Here is a 25,593-nt window from a genome sequence, read left to right as displayed (position 1 = left end):
CTACTCCCATCATGGACAGACTCCGTCCATGATGGGAGTTGTAGTCAAGGGGCTGAGGTGCAGATCGCAGCAGGTCATTCTCCAGAGACCCACTGCAATCCGCATTTATTAAAGGGGTACTCCCTGAAAAACATTTTTTCTTAAATCAACTAGTGCCAGAAAGAAACAGATTTATTAATTACTTCTATTAAAAATCTTAATCCTTCCAGTACTTATCAGCTGTTGTATGCTCTTCTTGAATTTCTTTTCTTTCTGACCACAGTGCTCTCTACTGACACCTCTGTCCATGTCAGGAACTGTCCAGAGTAGAAGCAAATCCCAATAGCAAATCTTTTCTGCTCCGGACAGCTCCTAAAATGGACAGAGGTGTCAGCAGAGAGCACTGTGGTCAGTCAGAAAGGAAATAAAAAAATATAAGAACTTCCTGTGGAGCATACAAAAGTTGATAAGTACAGGAAGGATTACGATTTTTTAATAGAAGTAATTTACAAATCTGGTTAAAGGGTAACTCATTAAAACACATTTTTTTCTATTGCACTCCTTATGGTAATAAAAATATTTCTAATACACTTTGTTTAAAAAAAATGAAGTTTTCTATGTTTTATTTGTGCTTAAAAAAAGCTCAAGAGCACATATTCCCCCATCTTATACACAGACTTTGGACCGAAGTCCAAACACAGAAAGTGCAGCCTGGAATGCTGGGGGATACATGCGGCTTCACTGCGCTGCCGCCGGCCCCTGTATACGGTGTCATAATTCATCATCCCTGCCGCCGGAACACAGGAGCTCTGATTGGTGAATAGCTATTTAGTTTATTGCTAATACTGTTCAGTGCTATGCATAGCTTTGATCAGTATTATTGGCGATCTTCTGCTCTGATCTGCTCGATCCAATCATCCATTTTAAGTGCCACACTGCTGCATATGCCGTGATCTGTATTGATCACAGCATCTGAGGGGTAAATGGAAGACATCAGCGTATAGCTGATAGCAGCCGGGACCTGCCTTGCATGACGCGAGCACCGGTCAGGTGCTCACAGCTATCACGGAGGGTAGCCATCACGCCCTCTTCCATAGACATGAATGCATGGGGCATGGCGTGAATGTAGAGTGGGTGACACAATTATAACGATCTGTTATGCTTCTTATCCTGGCAGCAGTATGGTGCATGGGCAGAGCTTCAGGAACATGATGACATCACTGCTGCTGCTTCCCCAGGTCTGCTCGCAGCAGGATCCAGCAAAGAAGCAACAGTGGTGACATCAGCGTGCTTCTGCCATGCACCAAGCCTGCTGCTGGAAAAAAAATTGACAGATGAACAGGACCACGGATCGGGGGTAGGTAAGTATCGTTATAATCAGTGTCACCTCCAATACCTGCCTGTACAAACAGGTTAGTGCAGGTTACATTGTTGACAGTTTGCTTTAAAGTGTATGGAGACAAACTGTAATACTACACACATCCTGAGGACAGGTGTGGTGCTGTTTTTGGAAGAAATTAGCTCTGGTGTTCTATTACTGGACAATCCCTTTTTGTGAGCACTCAAATCGCTCACCAATCCATACTAAAGAGCAAATAGCTTAAAACAATCCTACGTTCCACATTAGTTTATGAATAGTAACATAGTTCATAAGGTTGAAAAAAGACCAGAGTCCAACTTATATCCCTAATGAGTCCCTACTGAGTTGATCCAGGGGAAGGCAAAAAACCTTCATACTAGAGGTAAAAATTCCTTCCCGTCTCCAAATATGGCATCAGAATAAATCCCTGGATCAACGTTCGGTCCCTATGAATCTAGTATACAGAATCAGCATTGTCATTACTCTCCAAAAATGCATCCAGACCCCTTTTGAACTCTTTTACAGAGTTCCCCATGACCACCTCCTCAGGGAGAGAATTCCACAGTCTCACTGCTCTTACAGTAAAGAACCCCCGTCTGTGCTGGTGTAGAATCCATCTTTCCTCTAAATGTAGAGAATGCCCCCTTGTTATAGATACAGTCCTGGGTATAAATAGATCATTGGAGAAATCTCTGTACGGTCCCCTTATATATTTATACATAGTTATTAGGTCTTCCCTAAGCCTCCTTTTTTCTAAACTAAATAACCCCAATTCTGATAATCTTTCTGGGTATTGTAGTCCTCCCATTCACCATATTACTCTGGTTGCACGTCTTTGAACCCTCTCCAGCTCCACTATATCTTTCTTGTACACTGGTGCCCAGTACTGTACACAGTATTCTATGTGTGGTCTGACTAGTGATTTGTACAGCGGTAGAATTATTTCTTTGTCATGGGCATCTATGCCCTATTGATGCACCCCATGCTTTTATTTGCCTTGGCAGCAACTGCCCGACACTGGTCACTACAGCTAAATTTACTATTAACTAAGACTCCTAAGTCCTTTTCCACATCAGTCGTCCCAAGTGTTCTCCCATTTAATATATAACCCTGTACCGGATTTTTCTTCCCCATTTGCATTACCTTACATTTATCAGTGTTAAACCTCATCTGCCACTTCTCAGCCCAAACCTCCAAACTATCCAGATCCATTTGTAACAGTGCACTGTCCTCTATTGTGTTTACTGCTTTACAGAGTTTAGTTTCATCTGCAAAGATTGCTACTTTACTATTCAACCCCTCTACAAGGTCATTAATACATATATTAAATAGAACAGGACCCAAGAATGGCCCCTGTGGTACCCCACTAGTAACAGTCACCCAATCAGAATAAGTACCATTAATAACCACCCTCTGTTTCCTATCACTGAGCCAGTTACTTACCCACTTGCACACATTCTCCCCCAACCTGATCCTTCTCATTTTATGCACCAATCTTTTATGTGGCACCGTATCAAATGCTGTGGAAAAATCTAGAGATACGACATCCAGAGATTGCCCCTGGTCCAGTCTGGAGCTCACCTCCTCATAAAAGCTGATCAGGTCAGTTTGACAGGACCGATCCCTCATAAGGCCATGCTGATATGGAGTCATACATTTATTTTTATCAAGATTCCCCAAAATAGCATCTCTTAGAAAACCCTCAAACAATTCACATACAATGGAAGTTAAACTAACAGGCCTGTAATTCCTGGGGTCACCTTTTGTCCCCTTTTTAAATATTGGCCCCACATTTGCCATGCGCCAGTCCTGGGGAACAGTCCCTGTTATTATAGAGTCCCTGAATATTAAAAATAGAGGTCTGTCTATTACATTACTTAATTTCTTTAAATCACGGTGGTGAATGCCATCTGGACCTGGTGATTTGTCTATTTAGATTTTTGTAGACCGCACTGTACTTCTTCCTGGGTTAGACAGGTGACCTGTACTGGAGAGTTTATCTTATCTTTCTGTATTTCACCTGGCATTTCATTTTCCTCGGTGAATACAGTGGAGAAGAATTTGTTTAATATATTTGCTTTTTCCTGATCCCCGTCTATTATTTCTTCCTCATTATTTTTTAAAGGGCCTACACTTTCATTTTTGAACTTTTTGCTATTTATATAGTTAAAGAATATTTTGGGGTTAGTTTTACTCTCTTTGGCAATGAGTCTTTCTGTCTCTATTTTTGTGGCTTTTATCTGTATTTTACATATTTTAATTTTTTTTCTATAGCTTTTTAATGCTTCTTCACTGCCGTCCTGTTTTAGTAATTTAAATGCTTTATTTTTGTCATTTATTGCCCCTTAACATTCTTATTCATCCATATTGGTTTTCTTTTATTTCTGACACTTTTGTTCCCATAAGGTATATACATCTTACAGTGAGAATTTAAGATATTCTTAAAAGTCTCCCATTTAGTGTCAGTTACATTATCCCATTTTATATTGTTAAGGACCTCTCTGAGTTGATCAATCTTTGCTTTCCTAAAGTTCAATGTTTTTGTGGCCCCTCGAGAGATTCCCTTATTGAAGAACAAGTTATAATGTATTTTATTATGATCACTATTTCCTAGGTGTCCTTCTACTTGTACATTAATTACTCTGGGCCCTGTACCATTTGGGAGAGATAATAGTCTTTAGCTATAGTCAGAAACCTGTTTCCTTTATAAGATTCCCCCCCCCCCAGTCCCTAGTTTAAACACCCCTCCACCCTTCTAGCCATCTTCTCCCCAAGCACAGCTGCACCCTCCCCATTGAGGTGCAGCCCGTCCCTACGGTAGAGCCGGTATGCGACAGCGAAGTCGGCCCAGTTCTCCATGAACCCAAACCAAACCCCTTCTTCCTACACCAGCTTCGGAGCCACTTGTTTACCGCCCTGATCTCCCGCTGCCTCTCTGGTGTTCACAATATGGCACTTTACAGTGTAACAACTTCATATTACCAACATCCCAGTACTAAACTTGGAGGCAGGTTTAGCACTTTTTGGCCTTGTAGCACCGACACTTAAAGATGAAAACCTCTGCACAGTACCACAAATTGTTTTTATTTGACTATGCTACAGGGGTGTAAAGTTAGTGTAGTTCATAATGTAGTGTCTGTACCTGTATGTGACGATTTTCTCACAATTCTCATGTGATTTTCACCCCAATATATATTTTTAACAGCATACAGAATGACTATTGTCTCAGATTTTTCCCAGGTTGCAATGTTTCATTCACAAGTGACTTCATTCAGCCTGACGAAGCACCGAAGGGTGCGGTACGGCTCTGGCCTGACATCTGATTCCCCCTGTACCATCTCAGCCTCCCCGTCTTGCTGCCGCCTGACCGCGATGTGACAAGCCCGACTATCCACCTTGGACCCGGTGAGCTGCTCCGCAATTTTTCTTTTTTCTTTAAGTGTAACTATTTGCCTGCTCTGTGCATGTAGCACCACCTGTATTGACCCATGGACTTTCTGTGTTCGGCTATCAACTTGCATATCTGTTGTTTTACACACATTATATGGAAAGGACAATAACAGTGCTGGAACCTTCTCTTCTATTGTGGTTAGTTGAATTTTAGGTATATGTTTTATGTCTTCTCATTCATTCTTTCATTGACTGTCTTGGTAGAAAGACTGAAATGACTGCTAAATCTCTACCTGTTTGGAACACAACAAAAGTACTTTAGGAAAGCTCAAGTAGAAGATGTTCTAAAAATGTTGAGGCCAATGAAATGACGACTAAATTATCACATGAGCTTGTTCTCACAAGCAAAACAAGTTTTTACATATGAACTTTATTTCATACATTTCTTAGAGAAGTGAGTTTGACACTACAAAAATTCTGACATCAGTAGCCTCACGTGTGGTCCATGGTCCACCAAAGGGTTGTACTTAGAAGTTCAGTGCTTCCATACCAGTGGAAAGGTCTTCATTACTCTGTACAGCATCGATTAGGTGTGCATTAAATATGACTGTTTCATGATTTAGGATGATATGATTAATGTGTTATCACAGTCTACATGCCTAGTTTCCCCACATCTCTACTCACAAACAAGTGGTAGAAATACAGAAAAAAATAAATCAGAGTAGAAACCTGTCCGATTATTTACAAATTCAGCATAGCCTCGGTCTTTTCCACCGTTATTCACATAGTACATTTAATTTGCATTGAAAAAGAAACAAATAGACTTTTTTCTCTTTAAAGAAAGATCCATTCCTTTCTATTTATAGCATAAATATCATATAAATCTTTTATTACAATAAGGCCTTTAATTTTTAGAGCTCATAGTATTCAACATAGTTGGGTTGTTTTTTTACGCCATATCAACCACTGGCACAAAGTCCTTAGATCTCTGGAAGGGTCTGTGAAATTCTCAGGGTCGGCAGGGAAATATTAAAAAAGTTGACCCCGATATGGTTTTATTTTACATCTTTAGAACATTCGCCCAGCCATTACCGGGTGTTTATTTTTGGGAGGAGGCAAGTTTTGTGTATTTCAATACGTTAAGAGAGGAATACATACTCCAAAATATCTACATTGTCTGCTGGATGGGAGCATGGCACAAAACTGGCACTCCTGCCCAGCAGAGGAGGAGGGGGGAGGAAGGTTCCTCTTTGCTTTTTTTATTAGCTTTTTTTTTAATCAATACAAAAAATAATTCATTGTAAATATAATATATATTTATATATTTATACATATTTTGAATATATTTACATTTATATCCAACAGCGATAATGCTGCATATGTGCTCTGGTGAAGGATGGAAGGGGCTAGGGTGCTGGAATATATTTTCTCAGAATATTACAAAATTCACAAGAAAGGCAAGAAAATAAGTGTATCAGCCTTGAGTCCTTAGAAATCCACCTCGGAGCAACAGCGTAGCTGGCTTTGCCATGCCTGACCTAGCTTCATGTCACTGACCAGGCACATTCTTCCTGCTGTCTCTTTTGCATTCTTTATCCACTTGGGAGTTAATGCTGCTTGCCAGCCATCTCATACTTGTCGAATTCCAAGAGAAAACCAGTGGATTCTGCCCTATGTTCTCTTCCCAACATGTGTCCACTTTCACGGAAAGGTCCACATACTTTGGCGTTCTGCAGAAGAAGTCAGTGCTATTGATAGCGCTCTTTAGAGCTGGACAGCAGAACGCAAGGTGCCTCATGTATTTACGCTGCCATTTACATTTTGGATTTTGGGGAGGCAGGGTTCATTTGGCATGGGGTCTGGGGAAAACACAGAATCATCACCGGATGAGGAAGCAGAACATGACGAGTCAGGAAAACTTGGAGAATATTGCTCCAACGGGACACTGAGGTCGAGATACTCCTGTAGAGGAGAGCAGAGAACGACATTAGTTTACATATAATGTGCAATACAATTTTATATTTGATTATTGAAGGATATAGGGAATCTGATCAACAGAGACAAATATAACACCAGTCGACTAACCTCATTGCTGGTAAGTGTGAGTATTCGATCCAAATCCTCTACCAGCTGCTTGAAAGTAGGCCGGTGTGAAGGAATGGCATGCCAGCAGTCTCTCATCATCATGTACCTGCAAAAAGAAGGGTGCACCATTGTGAGGTCCGCAAGTCACATTTATTATACAGTACATTCTCAGACCCATAAATTATATGCATGTGCCAAGGATGGTTATATATTAGGATGCGCTTATCATTGAGCCAACAAAGTTTAGTAAAATGATATACAAGGGAGACCGATACAACAGATGTAACTGTGGGTTAGGGCTTACCAATCATCATCAATCAGGATCATTTACTAGTAGACAGACAGCAGAAAAGATAAAAAGAAACTAACCACATGGGGAAAAGTTTAAAGGGGTTATCTGGCTGCACTAAATTATAGGGAAAACAAGTGATTCTCTCCGGTGTTATCAGTGATTTCTTTATTCTTTTGCCTATTCACCTACCTTATGTCTCACTCTCTAATGACCCCTTTTAACCTTAAACTGTAACTTCTAATAATATGGTCAAATTATCGCAGTCTTTGTTCACACTCTCTTTGAATCTGCATCTCCCCTCAAATGAATTCACAGGCTTGTATGTAAATGACTATGTACATTCAGTTGAATTTCACATGATCTATGATGTTCCTTCAGGGGATATTTCTTAGGCAGGAGAAACTATTGTATGACGTTTCCTTCCTTGAGATAAGGGAGTTAAAAGGGTACTCCGCCCCTAGACATCTTAGCCCCTATCCACTGCTGGGGACCTCCGCGATCTCCGTGCTGCACCTGGCGTTCAAATAGACTAAAATTGAGGGGGCATGGCCATGACATCACGAACGGGGCATGACGTCACATCACGAGCCTCCGCCCCACATCGGCAGTCATCCCGTACGGAGCGAAATTGGATGTCTGGGGTGCCGCAGCGGAGATGCCGGGGTCCCCAGCAGCGGGAACCCCACGATCAGACATCTTATCCCCTTTCCTTTGGATAGGGGATAAGATGTCTACGGGCAGAGTACCCCTTTAAGACCATTTTACATTGACAAACAGCCACACAGTAACGAGCGGCAATCAGAAGGCTGCACCTACAATCATTGGGTTGTTCGTGCAGCATTTTAACTTAATCCCTGTCGGCCACACATCCCTAATTTACACAGAGTAATGATATAAATGTCCGCTCAATTGATTAATTCTGCTAACAAACAAATGTTTTTTGCTCATTGGCTGATCACTGGCCCTTTTACACTGAATGTTTATTTAGCCGATAATTGGTTTGTGTGAAAGGGCCTTAAGGGAAAGGAAGTGCCTGTGTAAGCACTGCTGTGATTCCACCCCCTGAAATGAAGAGAATGAGAAATAACTGTGCACTATAGGGGCTCTCAGAGGCTTTATAAGCAATGAGGGCCCTAAAATAACTTTGTCACTATTTTAAAGGGGTTAATCTAACAAAATCTTTGGTTTTATAAAAATCTTCTGAAATGAAATATCTGCTTTAAACATTGCTTAGTGTATACAGAAGCTAAATGGTCCATATAACCCCCAAACATGTAAACCAGACCTAGATCACTGTATGCCTACTAAAGGGAAGTTGATTTATGCAAGAAGCAGTGACTGTGCCATAAACACGAACAATAATGGATAAAGCCCCAAGTGATAATAAGATATACTTTACTGCAATCTATGTCAGTATATGATACATGAAACAGGAACATAATGATAGCTCGCTAAATGAAAACCCCTAGTACGGTCTTATCACAGCACCACTTACAGTTCATTGGTGCAGTTGGCGGGCTTGTCCATGCGATGACCCTCTTTCAGTAGCTTGAAGAGTTCTTCAACAGGAATCCCAGGATACGGAGAACCTCCCAAGGTAAAAATCTCCCACATTAACACACCAAATGACCAGCTATAGACAAAAGAAGAAAATACTATATATTTTCAATATATACATCTTATACAATATAACAAACATAGTATAATCATTACCCTTGGTAAAACAAAATTTAAAGGGGTACTCTCACCCTAGAAATCTTATCCCTTATCCAAAGGATAAGGGATAAGATGTCTGATCGTGGGGGTCCCGCCACTGGGGACCCCCACAATATTGCATGCGGCACCCACCTGTTTCTTGTCCGGAAGCGCTGGAGGGTCTGGGTCGCGACCACGGGAACGGAAGTCCGTGACATCAGGACTCCGCCCCCGTGTGACGTCATGCCCCGTCCCCTCAATGCAAGTCTATGGGACCCTCCAGCGCTTCCGGACAAGAAACAGGGCGGGACAACCGCAATCAAACATTTTATCCCCTATCCTTTGGATAGGGGATAAGATGTCTAGGGTCGGAGTACCCCTTTAAGTGAAATATTTCATACTAAGGTCCATATTATAGAAGTGTTGGATGGACCAGGAGCATACAAGTTGTATGTATATAATGTGCAAACTATGATCTTAAGACTTTACAATGTTAACTATTGTATTAAGCTTTTCTGCTCCCTGATAATGTAAGATAGATAATGTTCATTACAGTAAACATTGCCAGATGAGTCATGAACATTAATGGGAATATGTCAGCTCATTTACACTGCCCTCTCTGAAGACAGCACACAGTAGTGACAGACACGATGATATCAGAGGTGTGTCATTTAGGTGTTAAATTGTTTTGCAGCCCTTACAGTTTATCCCTTGCAGCGCAATACAAGAGTTGTGTTGCCCATTTACGAGCTCCCGCCCTCCATTGCTGATTGACAATTTATTTTATGTCAACCGGGGTGGGGGTAGCCCACAGCTCACAAATGGGCTGGACTCCTTGTTCACATTGTGCTGCAAAAAATAATCCCAAAGCCCCCTTTTAAACAGGTTGATGCACTGTGTAAATGAGAGTCAGTCTCGTAGATGGTTCATGTGGCCCTTTGCTTCATTCCTTCATCACCAGCACATCTCAGCAGCAGCAGACAAGCAATACATTTTAAGCAGCCCAAAACTAACTGTTCAGGTGATGAATACATGTCTGTTTGTTAGTCGGTGACCCTATTACACAGGGTGCTATTGGCACAATCGCTTTGTACATTAGGTCCCTAGGTTCTATAAAACTAAATTGCATTCACATGTACATGACACACTAGTCAAATCAGAATGTATATCAATGTTTTAGACAGTCCACAGAAAGGAGAGCATAAACAATATGATATGTTCTCTTATATGGAAAGTTTTCCGGTTGGGAAAAAATGTTTCATGCGGTTATCCAGTAAGAGTACAACAGAGCAAATTTCTTCCAAAAACAGCGCCACACATGACCACAGGTTGTGTGTGGTATAAAAGTTTGGCACCAAGCATTTCAATGGAATATTGAGCTGCAATACCACACAGAACCTGAGGCCAGGAGTTGTGCTGTTTTTTTTTTTTTTTTTTAAGGAATTGGCTCTGTTTGAATGTCAGGGTGCCTTCAAAATAAGAAAATAATAGATACTCCCCTACCCAATCCTCTGCTGCACCAATGGTGTCCAGGTCCCTGTTGCTCGTACAGGTAACATCTCCAACACACAGGAAATGCCCTCTCAGCCAATCACAAGTTGTGGCATGTCACCGCTGCCGGCAGCGATTGGTTGAGCAAGTGTTTCCTGAAGAAGTCATCTGGAAGCGATGAGCAGTGGGGACCCAGACATCATTGGAACCGCAGGGGTGGGGCATCAGGTAGGTGAGTGCCCATTATGTTTCATTTTTAAGGCAGGTAAATACCACATTGCTCTGTTCTTCCAAAATAGCTTATTACAAATGAAAATTTTTTGAACATTCATTTGGCTACTTCCCCAGCCTCAGATTGTCATTTAGTATAAGTGTACCATGACATCTAAGGCTATGTTCACACGGCAAAATTTCCATGTGGAATTCCGCATGGAGATTCTGCAGCAGCACAGTTCCATTGATTTCAAGGGGATTCTGCTGCACTGTTCACATAGCAGAATTTCTGCACCGGAAACATCTGGCACAGACATTCAAATTCCGGTATCCGCAGAAAGCATAGACATCTATTTCATTGCCATCTATATGACGGCACATTCCCGAGCAGGCCTAGCGCCGAAATGTTATGCGGGAACTCTGCTGTCAGGGGCAATGTCTACACGAAAAATTTCTGAGCGGATATTGTCGTGTGAGCATAGCCTAAGAGAGTAGTAGACCTCAGCACCCATGAGTCTATATCAACCAAATAGACAACAAATGAAGTCCCAACTTACACATCGCTCTGATGAGTATAAACCCGATCAAAAAGTGCTTCAGGTGCCATCCATTTTACAGGAAGCCGGCCCTGGGTAGAGAAACAAAATTATATTTTTAAAACACTGCACAACCCTATTTACAAATAGAGAAAGGTCATCCGGGGATATGTATCAAAGCTATTTTTTTTATTTGATGATCTGACCCACTAGGAATGCTACATTCCAAGGAGCTTGACTGCTTCAGTAACTTCCGTGTATTTGACCACAGCTCCTCAAAACACCTCCTCGCCACAGTCTTGCAGGTAAAAGATGACTTGAGACCCCTATTGTATTAAAGAGGTACTCCGGTGGAAATTTTTTATATATTTTTTTAAATCAACTGGTGCCAGAAAGTTAAACAGATTTGTAAATTACTTCTATTAAAAAAATCTTTAACCTTCCAGTACTTCTTAGCAGCTGTATGGTACAGAGGAAATTCTTTTCTTTTTTAATTTCTTTTTTGTCTTGTCCACAGTACTCTCTGCCGACACCTGATGCCCATATCAGGAACTGTCCAGAGCAGGAGAAAATCCCCATAGCAAATCTGCTCTGGACAGTTCCTGACACGGACAGAGGTGTCAGCAGAGAATACTGTGGACATGACAAAAAAGAAATTCAAAAAGAAAATAATTTCCTCTGTAGCATACAGCTGCTAATAAGTACTGAAAGGATTGAGATTTTTAAATAGAAGTAATTTACAAATCTGTTTAATTTTCTGGCACCAGTTCATTAAAAAAAAGGTTTTCCACCGGAGCACCCCTTTAACTGTGGGGGTCCCAGTGATCAAAGATTTGTCACCCATCCAGTGGATAGGTGATCTATGAGGTTGGAGGGAAATCTTGCTAAAGTCCCCATTGTCTATTAAGATAAAAAAAAAATAACATATACCATCTCTGATGTTGGAAAACATAATTATTGGTGTCTGTGGTTAAAAGGTTCTGTTAATATCATTAATTGATAGAATAACACCAAAAAAATTAGAACCCTATTATAAGTCAATAGAATGGGTCATACCTAGCTAGCATGATTGTAGTGTGAACAGAGCCTTAGATTAGCCCTTAAATCAGTGTTTCCCAACAGAGGGCCTCCAGCTGTTGCAAAACTACAACACCCAGCATGCCCGGACAGCCGTTGGCTGTCCAGGCATGCTGGGTGTTGTAGTTTTGCAACAGCTGGAGTCACCCTAGTTGGGAAACATTGAAGAAACGTTCATACCCTTCTGCTCAACTTACATTTGTTGTTTTCTTATAATAATCTATATTGTTGACATCTCTTGCCAGACCAAAGTCAGCAATCTTCATAACGTTGCTCTCAGTAACCAGCACGTTCCTAGCAGCAAGGTCCCGATGTATACACTTAAAAAAATATATAAAAAAATATATGTAAGAATTACCACATGGATGTCCATACCCTTATTCTACAATGGTACCGCCTAAACTAACCTGGAAATTATAATATAATATTAAATTATATTAAATTAGAATGATAATAAAATTATTGGATAATAAAAAATAAAACAAACTATCCGGAAATGTATATAGGCTAGAACCAACTCTTTAATCTACAATATTGTTTGTAGTTAGTTGGGAGATACTGCTCCTTTATGGAGGAGTAAAACCCCTTTATCAGGCGCTTCAGATCCAGACATACTCGAATCAATGGCAGTGTTTTGTTAGACTTTAAAGCAATTTGTTATGCAATGCAACTGATAACGCATTTTGGGGTTTAACCCCATCATCAGATCAGTGATCTGATGAGGGGATGAAACCCCAAAACGCATAATCATTTGATTGCATCATAAATACGGGTTTCTGGGTTTAACCCTCTCATCAGATTATTGATCTGATGAAGAAGTACAAGCCGGAAACTTGTTAATCAGTTGCCTGCATAATAAATAGTTTTGAAATAAAACGGAACTCTGCCATTGATTTGAGTGTGCCTGGACTTGCAGCACATAAGAGGGTTTCTTCCCATTTTACTCCTGATTGTATGTGGATAGTGTACGGCACACATACACCACCCTACAGCAAAGTGGCAAACCGGGACCTTCTCTTCAGCTACCCTGTTAAAGGGGTAACTTAACTGGAAAACATTTTTTTTTTTTAAATCAACTGATGCCAGAAAGTTAAACATATTTGTAAATTACTTCTATTTCAAATCTTAATCCTTCCAGTACTTATCAGCTGCTGTATGCTCCACAAGAATTATTATTATTTTTTTTTTTCCTTTCTTTCTGACCACAGTTCTCAGAGGTGTCAGCAGAGAGCACTGGGGTCAGACAGAAAGGAAATGCAAAAAGAAAAGAACTTCCTCTGTAGTATACAGCAGCTGATAAGTGCTGTATTGATTAAGATTTTTAAATAAAAGTAATTTACAAATCTGTTTAACTTTCTGGCATCAGTTGATTTAAAATGTACCCCTTAAGCACATATTATACATGCTTCAGATGACTGGCCATTTTTATCCTAGTTCATCTTTTTTCTTTTCAGTTGTTTAAAGGGGTATTCCAGGAAATCATCTGGCTCCAGAAAGTTAAACAGATTTGTAAATTACTTTGATGAGAAAAAAATCTTAATCCTTTCAATAATTATCAGCTGCTGAAGTTGAGTTCTTGTTTTCTGTCTGGCAACAGTGCTCTCTGATGACATCTCTGCTTGTCTTGGGAACTGCACAGAGTAGAAGAGGTTTGTTATGGGGATTTGCTTCTAAGTGCTGTCATCAGAGAGCACTTAGACAGAAAAGAACAACTCAACTTCATCAGCTTATAAGTACTGAAAGGATTAAGATTTTTTAATAGAAGTAATATACAAATCTGTTTAACTTTCTGGAGCCAGTTGATATTTAAAAAAAAGTTTTTTCCTGGATAACCCCTTTAATGCACTAGACACCCTTGTGGTCCTCTTTTTACTCTCATTTCACTAGTTACTGCTTCTTTATGACTGATTTGCTTAGCAGAATGGATCCCAATGATACATTATTAAAGGAATAACCCTACTCGGCCAGCAGTCTTCTATTACAAAACCGAGGAGCCATGAAAAGACAGCCCGCCCAGTGCAGTTATCTGCCTTTATTATACCTTTTGCGATGCCAAGTATTCCATGCCCCTGGACAGCTGATAAGTGCATGATACCAAGTCTTTAAAAGTCATCTGCTCTCCAGGTACCCTGTTAATGTCATAGGAGTATTCCATCTCAACCGGTCGACGGGCCCTGAGGTACTCTCGCAGATTCCCTTTAGCAGCGTATTCTACAATTACATATAGAGTACCTGCAGAGACATAGCATGGCCGATTAAAGATGTTACATAAGTACACATACAAGATTTTGACATGCCATTGACGCTGAGTGCAAGGTGTCTAATAACCGAGGAGCTCACTAACAACCACCTACTAGGTACTTGAAAAAGGCAGACGGCGCTAAACTCACTCATTACATTGTATGCTAATAACAGGACGAAGGAAAAACTGAAAGGCTACAGGAGTTACCATTCCATTCAGAAGGCTGCATGTACTTAGGCTTTACAGCAGGTGGTCATTAAAGGGTGGACTCCTTCTGTTATGTGCTGCTGGGCGTTCTTTCTCCTTCACCTACTAGTGACCTGGCCTAAGTAGTGACCTGCAGCAGGTCCTTTCATGACTAGTGACAAAATTATAGACCTTCAGTTGTTTAAAGCTACTTACCTCCTTGGGTGCATGCACCCAGCAAGTTTATGATGTTCTTATGCTTCCCAATCATTTTCATCATCTCCATCTCAGAGACCAGGTCTGCCAGGTCTTTCTCAGTAGCGTCATCTGTATGGGTTAGGATAGAAATGTAGCTATTATTGCAATACATAACCAATACCTACATTTCAATGCAACTATGCAGATCACAGTTCTACATAGAAAAAAAATATATAAAAAATTATATTTCATCGATCACTGTTTCTGTGGTTAAAAGGCACTGTTGATATCATTCTTGCTGTCATAATTGCCAGAATGACACCAAAAAAATAAGGACCCTATTATAATTGAAAAGAACGTGTTCTACTAGTCATGTCTAGTATGATGGTAGTGTTAAAGCGTACCTGTTATAGTGCAAAAAAAAGAAAAAAAAGTGATATGTTACTCAGGACCCAATCATGTGCATATAATTTTTTTGTGTCTCGGACCTATATATCCAGAGATATAAGCATTTATCTGCTGGTGAGTTACTTTTTCATTGTGCAGGCTGGAGGGGGCGTGTCAGTCTGTCTCCCTCACAGGAGCAAGTCTGTGCAGTCAGCCAATCAGTACTCTCTACTCTGTAACCCTTTCCTCTCTGGTTTTATGCTGTGTCATGTGTCAGAGGAAGATACTTGGAGCTTGCCTGCAGTAATCAGAAGACATTATGGTGAATTCATAACAGGATAAAATGTATAAATATAAGAATAGATCTTTATAAAATTAGTGCAAGGATTTTTTAGATAAAAGTACAGTATTTTTATGAATACATGTTCTATCTGTTTTATCTTCTCCTAGTAAAGCTGGATGCTAATCAGCATAGCTGTCACTATGTGTGTCATTCATCTTTCACAGACTCCTGAATGTCTGATCAACTTCTATGTCATTCAGGAGTCCGAGAAAACTTTGACTATTTCAGCATGCTGGGAGTTGTAGTTTAGTAACAACTGAAGCGGCAGTGTTCGTAAATAACTGTGTTAGAGCAGCGTTGCCTCCAGCTGTTTTAAAACTACAGCTCCCAGCATGTCCCCACATCCTTTATCTGTAGTTTTGCATACACTCAATAGAAATCTCCTATACTGGATACCGTTATGCTTTACGGCCGGTATCCAGTATGCTGTAAAATCTAGACTAGTCTGTCTGGCTAAAAGACAGGCGACCCCTAGTGGTGGCTATTTTGAGCTTGAATTTCAGGTGAAAATGTTAATTTTTTTTAACAGGTGTATATTGTGAAATGTCATATTAGAAGTTATACGTTTTTAACAATGAAAGTGCCTCTTTAAGGTTAGCCCTTAAATCAGCGTTTCCCAACCAGGGTGCCTCCAACTGTTGCAAAACTACAACACTCAGCATGCCCAGATAGCTGTTGGCTGTCTGGGCATGCTGGGAGTTGTAGTTTTGCAAAAGCTGGAGGCACACTGGTGCAACAGCTGGAGGCACTCTGGTTGGAAATTACTGACAGTAGTCGTAGGAAGTGGCATTGTCAAGATCGGTCTGTATGTAGAACTATGTAGCAACAAAAATTATATATTTTCTCTCTTACAATTCATTTTACTACACACAAATATATATATGTTTTAGGGCAGAGTCACAAGTGCTGTATTTTGCTGTGTATCATATGGAGCTCATTTTGATTTTCCATTGACTTCAATGGGAACATTTGCGGCAGCAAAATATGGCCTGTGTGACTCCACCCTTAAACTTTATTTTTAGTTAAAATTTGGTTTTATCTTTTATGTTTATTTATTTTAGTACCCTCTATTTAGTCTAGGCTTTAAAGCTATAACTAACATTTAATATCCCAAATGCAAATCCGAGCTCCTTTCACCTAAGGCTTTTTCCTATTCTGTTGGCTCTGGTCTTTCTGATGGAAATAGCTCAGACTATTTTCACCATCAGACTTCGGGAACTGCAACAGAAGCCTGCTGGAACCCATTATATGTCCCAATATAGTCTATAAGATTTTAGTGGGATTCATTTGAAATTAGACGCAGCTTCCCATTCATGACTCTAGTGTGAACGGGGGCCATAATGGTAATGGGAACAGTCTAAAGGTAGCCATACACTTTCAGCAGTGGTCAGCCAGATGTTTTTTGGTCACAGCTTTCTCTCCTGATCCCCACAATGTTCATGTGTTCTCTATGAAAACAGAAGGGGTAAGACAGCTCTGGTGGCTTATCTCTCCAAGAACAAATAAAAGGTTAAATGGAACCAAGCATCAGATTTTACCATATATAAGACTTGACAACGCGTTAAATATGGTAAAATATTTATCCTCACCGTCCCCAGGGGACGTTTCTGCCAGCAGGGATGGGGAGGATATGAAGTTTGAAAGTCTCCCCTGCCACCCCGTAACTAGTCCCCCTTGGCGGGCAGCTATGCCTACCTAGTCCTGCGGCTATGGCCATAGTGATGCCCCCTCTTACGTCAGATGGAGCAGAGTGGACACACAGGCTGTCAATCACGCCGAGGTGGAGTGGCGTCACTCTGGCCGGAGTGTCACAACTAGGTAAGCAAAGTTCTCCGCCAGGGGGACTACTTACAGGGCGGTAGGGGTGACTTACAAACTTCATATCCTCACCATCCCTGGGGGCATAAACGTCCCCTGGGGATGGTGTGGATGAAGATTTTACCATAATAACACGTTGTCAAGCGTTCTATATGGTAAAATCAAATGCTTGCTTCCCCTATAACAGTTGAAATTCAACATTCTTTTCTTCCCCAACATTATCTGTCGAGTAGGGAAAGTCGTAAGCTGCCAGACACTTAAATGAGAACTCCAGCGCAACATAATTTATCACCTATCCAAACGATAGGGAATAAGTTATAGATTGCGGAGGGTCCGAGCGCTGGGGACCCCCGGGATCTCCTGAACAGGGCCGCAGCAGTCTGCAGGAAGTGCAATTTCATCCCCCAGCAGAAAGCCGCAGCAGACACGCCCCCCTCCATGTATCTCTATGGAGTACATGGAGGGGGCGTGTCAGCCACCGCGTCATGCGGGAACAGAATGCCCCCTTTCCAGCGTACTGCCACGGCACATTCCAGGAGATCCCGGGGGCCCCAGCACTCGAGCCCCCCGCGATCTATCACTTATCCCCTATCCTTCGGACAGAGGGTAAGTTATATTGCACTCCAGATGTCCTTTAAGACAATCATACGAAGTCACTGAAGTAAGTGGGTTTAACAAGTTTGCATCTAAAGTGTATGGAAGCCTTATGGCGAGTTAACGAAATACTCTGGGGATTGAGTATGAAAATGTTTGTCTTGGTCTGGAACAAGTCCCAGTCATGAGATATATGAACAGAAATGTGTAAATGCATACGAAGACCACTTGACTTTTCTCTCTTTGTGTATATGTATTATTTCTATGTTTGTAAAAATGTTGCAAAATATTTACACATGAAAGCCACTGTTCAACACAATATTTAACACGCTGTCATGAAAACATTAAGTTAAATGATATTTTGCCACTAGAAGCCTAAAGTCAGGACACCCCACTGTGTTCCATTCAGGAGGGTCATTTTATTTGGTAGTAGTTAAATAACCATTTCACTAGGTTGCAAAAGTTTAAAGCTCTAGGGAGGGGGGAGGGAGGGAGGTGGGAAGTAAGAAAAAAAAAAGCACTTGCAGACAAGATTAAATGGAAAAAGGCCCTGGGATCTCACTTCTGTATGGTGGCAAAAAGGATTGCATAATTCAAAGCAGTAAAGCTGTAAATTACATGTCTTTCCATAGCTGCTGTCTCTATATCACAGAGAGGGGCAGCAATGCTGTCAGGGCTGCTGATTTATCTGTAGGGTCAGGAATGTGACCTGGTCTCCCCCACTGAGAGGGGGATAAAAAAGCATCACTCCCCAACCCTTTTACCTTTCAGCATCTTTACAGCAACTGTCACAGATTCCTTGGGTCGGTCTTTGTCAATCCCAAGAGCCTCAGCCATGACCACTTGGCCAAAACAGCCCTCACCAAGAGGTTTACCCAGCGTCATTCTACGGATTAAAAAAATATTACGTTAAAAATTGAATATTAAGTCATAATATTTAAACATGACACATAATTATATTAACAAAACTTTTGTAGGAATTAATGGGTTGTATAGAAATTAGTAGTATAGGTGGGTTAAAGAAAATATTAATCAACAAAATTCCCCAGAAATGTATTTAAAGCATACCTGTCAGATCCCCCAAATATATATATAAATAATAATAATGATAATGTTACTCAGTACCTAATCCTGATTATGTACTTCTAATTTTTATGCCTCTGTCACCTATATTTATTATAAAAATACATCTTTTTTTTAGCTCACAGTGTTAGAAATCCTCTCAGGGGAAAATATGTCCCTCCCTTGTGGAGGTGGGAGGTGATTGGTGTGTCTGCTCATGCAGCCTTGTCCATGAATCATCTCTTGTCCATGAGTCATGGACAAGCTTAATGCTGCTGCAGGACTTGTTATTATACCAGTAGGTATGGGGACCCCTAGAGGTGGGATTTTCAGGAGTCACCTTCTTTATTAAATATTGAACTTTTTTTTTAAATAACCATATTACAAAAGTTCATTAATTTTCATCAGTAACAAAATATAAAAAAGTTTTTGGATCTGACAATACCCATTTAACTATTTTATCCAAAAACCTCAGTGCATTATGAGAATGAAGTCCGTTACGGTGCCACTGTACGTGTGTATTTGTTATGGTATTTTATAGATGTAAACATTGAGGGAATTGATAATTTTTTTTATTATTATTATGATGATTATTATTATTATATACTGAACCAGGTTCAAAATCTTAAAAAAAAAAAATTGTACCTGCCTTTCAAATATTCTGCACACTCCTTGGTTATCTGTCGGTCTAAGTTTGGGGCACTGAAGCAACGACTTGTGACTGTAACAGCCAATGGTGACATGTCATCACTTCGCAGCGTAAACAAAGACCACCAGAGAACCATTGGTACAAGAGAAATGGGTGGTGGAAAGTACAATGGTTTGGTTATTTATTTATTTATTTATTTTAAACTTGCTTAGCAAATTGAATGGAGATCTTTTCATTTCCTATGAATTTAAAATCATCAAAAGTTGAGATGTACAAAAAGTATATATACTAAAAAACTAAATATAGTTACAACAAAGCAACTGGAAGTCAGCACTGGATTAGTCTGTTGTGCAGGTGGTCGTCCAGACTGCCACTCTGGATAAAATACAAGAAAAGGAAAGAGTCCACACACAGCACTAAACAGGAAACTCCTGTATCTTGTGCAAAAAGAGCTTTTAACATTTATTGGTTCCTCCCCCAACAAAACAAAAAAACATGCAATGTTTCGGCTACATGCGATGCTTGATAAAGGCTAACATGCAGCCGAATTTTTTTTTTTGGGGGGGGGGGGGGGGGGACACCAATAAATCTTAAAAGCTCTTTTTGTACAAGATATCGGAGTTTCCTGTTTATTGTTGTGGCCTCTTTCCTTTACTTAAATGGTCACTGTCAGATACAAAAACTTTTGATATGTTGTAAAGTATGCAAAACCAATAGGTTTTGCAATTGCTTTCATTAGAAAGTTTTCAGTATTTCATACCGAAAAAGCCAGTCAAACAACTGCCCCCCTTGCCTGCTTGGATACATATTAATCCTGCTGTGTCCATGCGTCATCAACTAGGTCATGGACACACTTTCTTGACTGACAGCTGTGAGCGCAGGGCTCACACCTGGAGGAAAAATCCTCCCACTGTCAGCTTGTGTCCCGCTACTGTCATTGAGGACAAGCTGGGAGTTGTAGTTTTGCTAATGCTAGGGGAGATGTGAGCAGACAGCATACTGAGGAAGGGGGCGGAGACCTGCACAGTCAAGCCACGCCCCTTCCTTTTGTGAGGAATTCAGACTAGTGAGCTAAATTGAAAGTCCAATAATAAAATAAATAAAGGTGCTAGACACATACAAATTAGATGCACATAGTCAGGATGAGGTACTGAGTGATATGTTTAAAAAAAAAAAATTTGTTGGATCTGACGGGTACGCTTTAAATATAATTACAATTACCCTGCAGTAAATGTAAGAAGCAGCCCAGCACTACGCAGAAAGCTAAAAGGCCTAATTTCCCAAGTATGTCAAAGGATTCAATCCTACAATGGGTCTTCTTCAAGTAAGTTGCTTTATAAAAACTATTGCACATGACTGGTGAACAAAGCACTTTGTCCATTGGAGCCAGTCCATGTCTGCTGGAGCCCGCTGCTGTGTGCACAAGCTACTACTCTCCCTACACAGTAATAAAACAGACACTAGGGTATAAATACATACTTGTCTCTTGGGAATTCCCACTTTGGATCATGGGGAAGCTCGTACTCTGACACGTTTGGTAGAAGAACAGAGTCAGCGCTGGACAGGAGCCGTGTAGTGATCCTCACCAGGGGAGTTGTAGAATTCATAGAAGAGCTGGAATCTGCCGACACCTGCAAGTGGAAAGAGGTCTGTGATATGTGTCCTATGACAGCAGAACAAAGTGGAATCTCAAGGCAGCCCTCCATGTGCAAACTAAGCTCCGGTAAGCAGATGTGCATATATCACTCCAGATAAGATCAACTCTTAAAAGAATTAGTCCCCCATACTTCAAAATGGTTGTTAGAACAAATGTATAACCCATAAATCTCTGATCTTAAACTTTCATCTACTTTCTGTTATTTGTTAAGTAGTATTTCAATGCTGGTATGTCATGGTAGAGTTTTCGGACTGTCCAATAACCTGACTGCAACCGAATCACAGCATTTCCTTGAACAGGGACACTTCAAATCAACTGCTGTACCTTGACCTTAGTCCCAGAAGTTAAGCCATACCAATCATAATGCTATGGAATATTCCAGCCATATATCCTAACATCATAAGATGAGAATACTAGTATAATTTTAGACTTTAATAAAAAAAAAAAAACAATATTTGTGTACTGTGTATTTTTAACAGTATTTTTCTGGGTTATTTATTTATTTATAAATTTTTTTGCTCTATTTTTGGCATTCACACTAATAAAATCACAAAACATGAAGGTTTTGAATTACCTGTTACCACTGCCCTTAAAAGAGAAAAATACAATTTCAATAATGGGTTAGATCAGATGAATATCTGAAACCGAACCAAAGTTCTGCAGTTGTACTACTTGGGTATTAACAGAGCTGTAGCTAGCTCACCTGAGGCGAGAACAGAAAATTTTGGTTCGGGTTACCCTTCGGAAAAAAATGTTATAATTTTTTTTTATCTTGACTATATATAGGACCCGCTGTAGATAGGTAGCGTGGCCCCAGTTTCACCCCTTTTACAGGTGTAGAGGAGTGAATAGGTGAAGTGAATAGGTGAAGTGAATAGGTGTACATGGGTGACAGAGGGGTGTACATGGGTGACAGTGGGGTGAACAGGGGTGTCAGAGGGGTGTAAAGTGGTGACAGGGGTGTAGAAATGTGACAGAGGGGTGTAAATGGGTGACAGAGGTGTAACAGAGGGGTGTACATGGGTGACAGTGGGGTGAAAAGGGGTGTCAGAGGGGTGTAAAGTGGTGACAGGGGGGTAGACGGGTGTACATGGGTGACAGAAATGTGTATGGGGGTAACAGGGGTGTAAAGGTATGACAAGGGTGACAAAGGGGTGTAGAAAGGTTTACAGGGGTGACAAGGGGTGTAGAGGGTGACAGAAGGTAGGGGGTTCAGTACCCCATCATTCTGCTGAGGGACCAGGGAGAATCTGGAGTCCAAAGCTGCTCCAGGGGAAGGGGAGGATACAGGAGGATTGGAGCTGCAGCATCCCTGTCCCAACACTATAAACAGACTTCTCTCCCGCCCGTCCTGCACGCCTGAGACTCATAGGTGCGCAGGCTAGGGCAGAAAAATCAAATACTGTTAGCGCCATTTTTCCCACCAGAGTGTCCTGGCACCCTGGTTTGGAATCACTGCTTCAGTGTAATGTGTGCTGGACTCCCTGTGCAAGCAGGTGCAGTGGCCAGGGCCAGTCCAGCCCTGGCCGCTGTGCCCCTTTGCAACAGCGCACCTGAGGCGACTGCCTCCCTTGCCTCATGTGGAGCTACAGCCCTGGGTATTAAAACATTCTTCATACAGTAAAGATAAGTTTAAATGTGGGGAACTTCAGGCCACATAAAGTCATATAGAGCAAGTAAAAAAAAAAAATGTGGCTGCAAAAGTCTTGATGGCGCATTGCTGCTTTTCAATCTTCCGACACAATCCAGGAGGCTTTCACTGTTGGGCAGTTTAGTATTCACTAGTTGTAAAAGGTCCATTCTTAGAACATATGAGGAACTAGCTTCAATGACTTCATCCATATAAGGGAAACTTCATCTGCTGGGCATGGCCATAATAATACCAAAATACTTGCTATTTAGAGTCAAACCTTGGAGGTCACACCCAGCTTCACATATGCTGTCAATATTGGAGTAAAAGCAATTTGTTATGTTTAACATATTATGAGAATAGAATTACAAATTGTAATTACCATTAACGAATACTTAAAAAACAAACAGAAAAAAACATTTTTTTTTGTTTGCATTGGCTGGATTGTCTACAATTATCCCACCCTCAAAAGCATAAGGCAACATTAAGACTAATAATTTTTGGTCGAACTCTTAATTCTTAATATTGCCCACCCCCTATCCCTAATAAAAGTAATCCTATAATTAGAGTATGGGTTTAACCTTTAATGGTGCTGCACCTTACACCCAATTCTATGTATGGTGAAGGGGGAACAAGAAAGATTTCTTGGTGCCCCAAGGAAGAAGTTTCAAAGTGCACTGTTGTGCTCCAATCCCCTCTAGATGAAAGCACTAAAAAATGTATACAAATCACCACTCGCACAGCAAAAATGTATCCCCATTCACACACATGAGCTCTCTCGTATACTGCAAAGTGCTTGTTCGATCCCTGGCTACATGGTACCTACAGCATTATCCACTAAAGGGACACGTGGTCGAAATGGCTGTACAAAATATTAAAAGGCAGGTTGTTTATTTTTCAGTCTAATAATGTTACCCCTCCCACATAAAGTCTTAGGCAACTGCCTACTCAGCCTAACATCATCCTGCATCTGCATATTACCAATAATAGCTACATATATGTTATGGGCATAAGGTATTAGGACAGGATAAACTGCAAGGTGAGGACTATATTTTAGCACTATTAAAATATAACAATTATGAAAAAAATAGAAATGCAACATAATGGGGGAAAATACATAGCCATACAAGCTATTTAAAACAGTAGGTAATGCATGAAAAGGAGCCAGAGATCCAGAGGGGATCTGGAGATTTATATCAGAAGAAGCTAGAACATTAAATGGACACCATTCCCATTACACTAATCCTTGATCTAATGACACCTAACTTTGTTCCTACTTTTTATTCAATAGTTCAAACTATGTAAGAAATAGCACTGGAATGGACATGTTGAGTGTATAGTGAACTGTATGGACTGGTGGTCACTTCTGTCTCTACCAAAACATGATGACATTTATGTCACTGCACATGGTGGCTGCTGTTCGGCGCAGTAAGTTTTTTTGAACTCTTTATCTACTTTCTGTTACCTGGCGGTGTAGAGGAATTCGCTTGCTGAGCTTGTGGACAACCGGTGGCCCGATTAGAGTCTTCTTTTTCTTGGCTCCATTGCAAAAGTGGAATATGGCACAAACTGCAATAAAGCCGATGATTACAAGGGTTCCACCAATGTATATTCCAATTTCCATGTAGTACGGCAAAGAACTGGATTCTTCGGTTGGTTCAATACCTGGAAATGATGTTGAGTGGACAAGTGACATAACGTTTCAGTAAACTTTGTTTATCAATACTCGCCCTAAACTATTTGTACATACATAACACGCACAAGCAGACATACCAGCAGTTAACAGCCAGCTCTTAAGGGGTTATATTAACAGTTAAGCTTAAAACTTCTAAAAAAAAACTTTAATAATTTTTATAAACTATCAATGTATCTTAAACTCTGCAACTAATTCTTTCTCTGTACCACTTTGTAGACCACAAATGCTACAAGCACACCTGACCTGACCTCTGCATCCGGGAACCTAGACATTGAGTGATGCCTGCTTTGTGAGCACAGTGCAATCACGCATGGCTAGTACTGGCATAGACAATACCCAACAACGGGCAACACTAGGCAGTGACTCACTACACTTTGACCTGATTTGACATCAGCCTATTGTTTTGACATAAAAAGCAACTAGATGATCAAACAAGACTGCCCAACTATTGCAGAACTATAGCTATGAGGGAAGGGGGTATATTTAGTTATTTACTCATATGTTTATTAAAATGTTCAAAAACACTTCTTAAGGGTTAAGTCTCATGGAAATTGTTGGCTTATAGGTTTCTACAAGTCTACCATAAACGCACAAGGTTACTCACACATTCCTCCACAGCACAGACTTGTCCAGCAGATGAACAGAAGGTAACTAGTGTTGTTATGGGGGGACATTACCTTGCTATTTCAAGTAGCTGTCTGTCCCCCAAAGTAAAATAGCAGCAGGAAAAGAAAAAAAGAAAAAAACTGAATGAAAAGTCTTAAGAGACTGGACAGTAAAGGGGAGAGGAGAGACCTGTGCACCAGAGATGTTTTGTCTGCTGTGGTCCAAACCCTTTCTTGGAAGTACCAAAGGGGTTAAAGCACAATAGATTGAAAACATCTTGCCCCAAATACATAAAGAACTCATGCTATGCAATTTGGGAACTAGGAAATTAGATGCAGAGGTAAACACCGCTACACTGCTCCATATCCACTCCCAACAGAAGGCTATAGTGGTCAATGTTCTACCAG

At 40.7% G+C, this 25,593-nt stretch overlaps 1 protein-coding gene across 2 annotated transcripts in view; it reads right to left on the bottom strand.

Moving 5' to 3' along the window:
- Positions 1 to 5,140: 5,140 nt before the first annotated feature.
- The window catches only part of FGFR2 (fibroblast growth factor receptor 2), a 102,490-nt gene continuing 82,037 nt past the window's right edge, over positions 5,141 to 25,593 (bottom strand). The window contains exons 9-18 of one of the 2 annotated variants that reach the window (XM_056529743.1): positions 24,344 to 24,549; positions 21,077 to 21,228; positions 18,651 to 18,772; positions 14,763 to 14,873; positions 14,160 to 14,350; positions 12,316 to 12,438; positions 11,063 to 11,133; positions 8,602 to 8,739; positions 6,815 to 6,920; positions 5,141 to 6,691 (exon numbers count right to left, since the gene is read on the bottom strand). In XM_056529743.1, the coding sequence (XP_056385718.1) occupies positions 6,524 to 6,691; positions 6,815 to 6,920; positions 8,602 to 8,739; positions 11,063 to 11,133; positions 12,316 to 12,438; positions 14,160 to 14,350; positions 14,763 to 14,873; positions 18,651 to 18,772; positions 21,077 to 21,228; positions 24,344 to 24,549 (1,388 nt within the window). In that variant the 3' untranslated portion in view covers positions 5,141 to 6,523. The remainder of the gene's footprint in view (positions 6,692 to 6,814; positions 6,921 to 8,601; positions 8,740 to 11,062; positions 11,134 to 12,315; positions 12,439 to 14,159; positions 14,351 to 14,762; positions 14,874 to 18,650; positions 18,773 to 21,076; positions 21,229 to 24,343; positions 24,550 to 25,593) is intronic. The other variant, XM_056529744.1, reaches the window with a different exon arrangement.

Source organism: Hyla sarda, chromosome 7 (genome assembly GCF_029499605.1).
Source record: "Hyla sarda isolate aHylSar1 chromosome 7, aHylSar1.hap1, whole genome shotgun sequence".
NCBI lineage: Eukaryota > Metazoa > Chordata > Amphibia > Anura > Hylidae > Hyla > Hyla sarda.
Note: the sequence above shows the minus strand (reverse complement) of the source record. Positions and strands in the feature narration are given on the sequence as shown.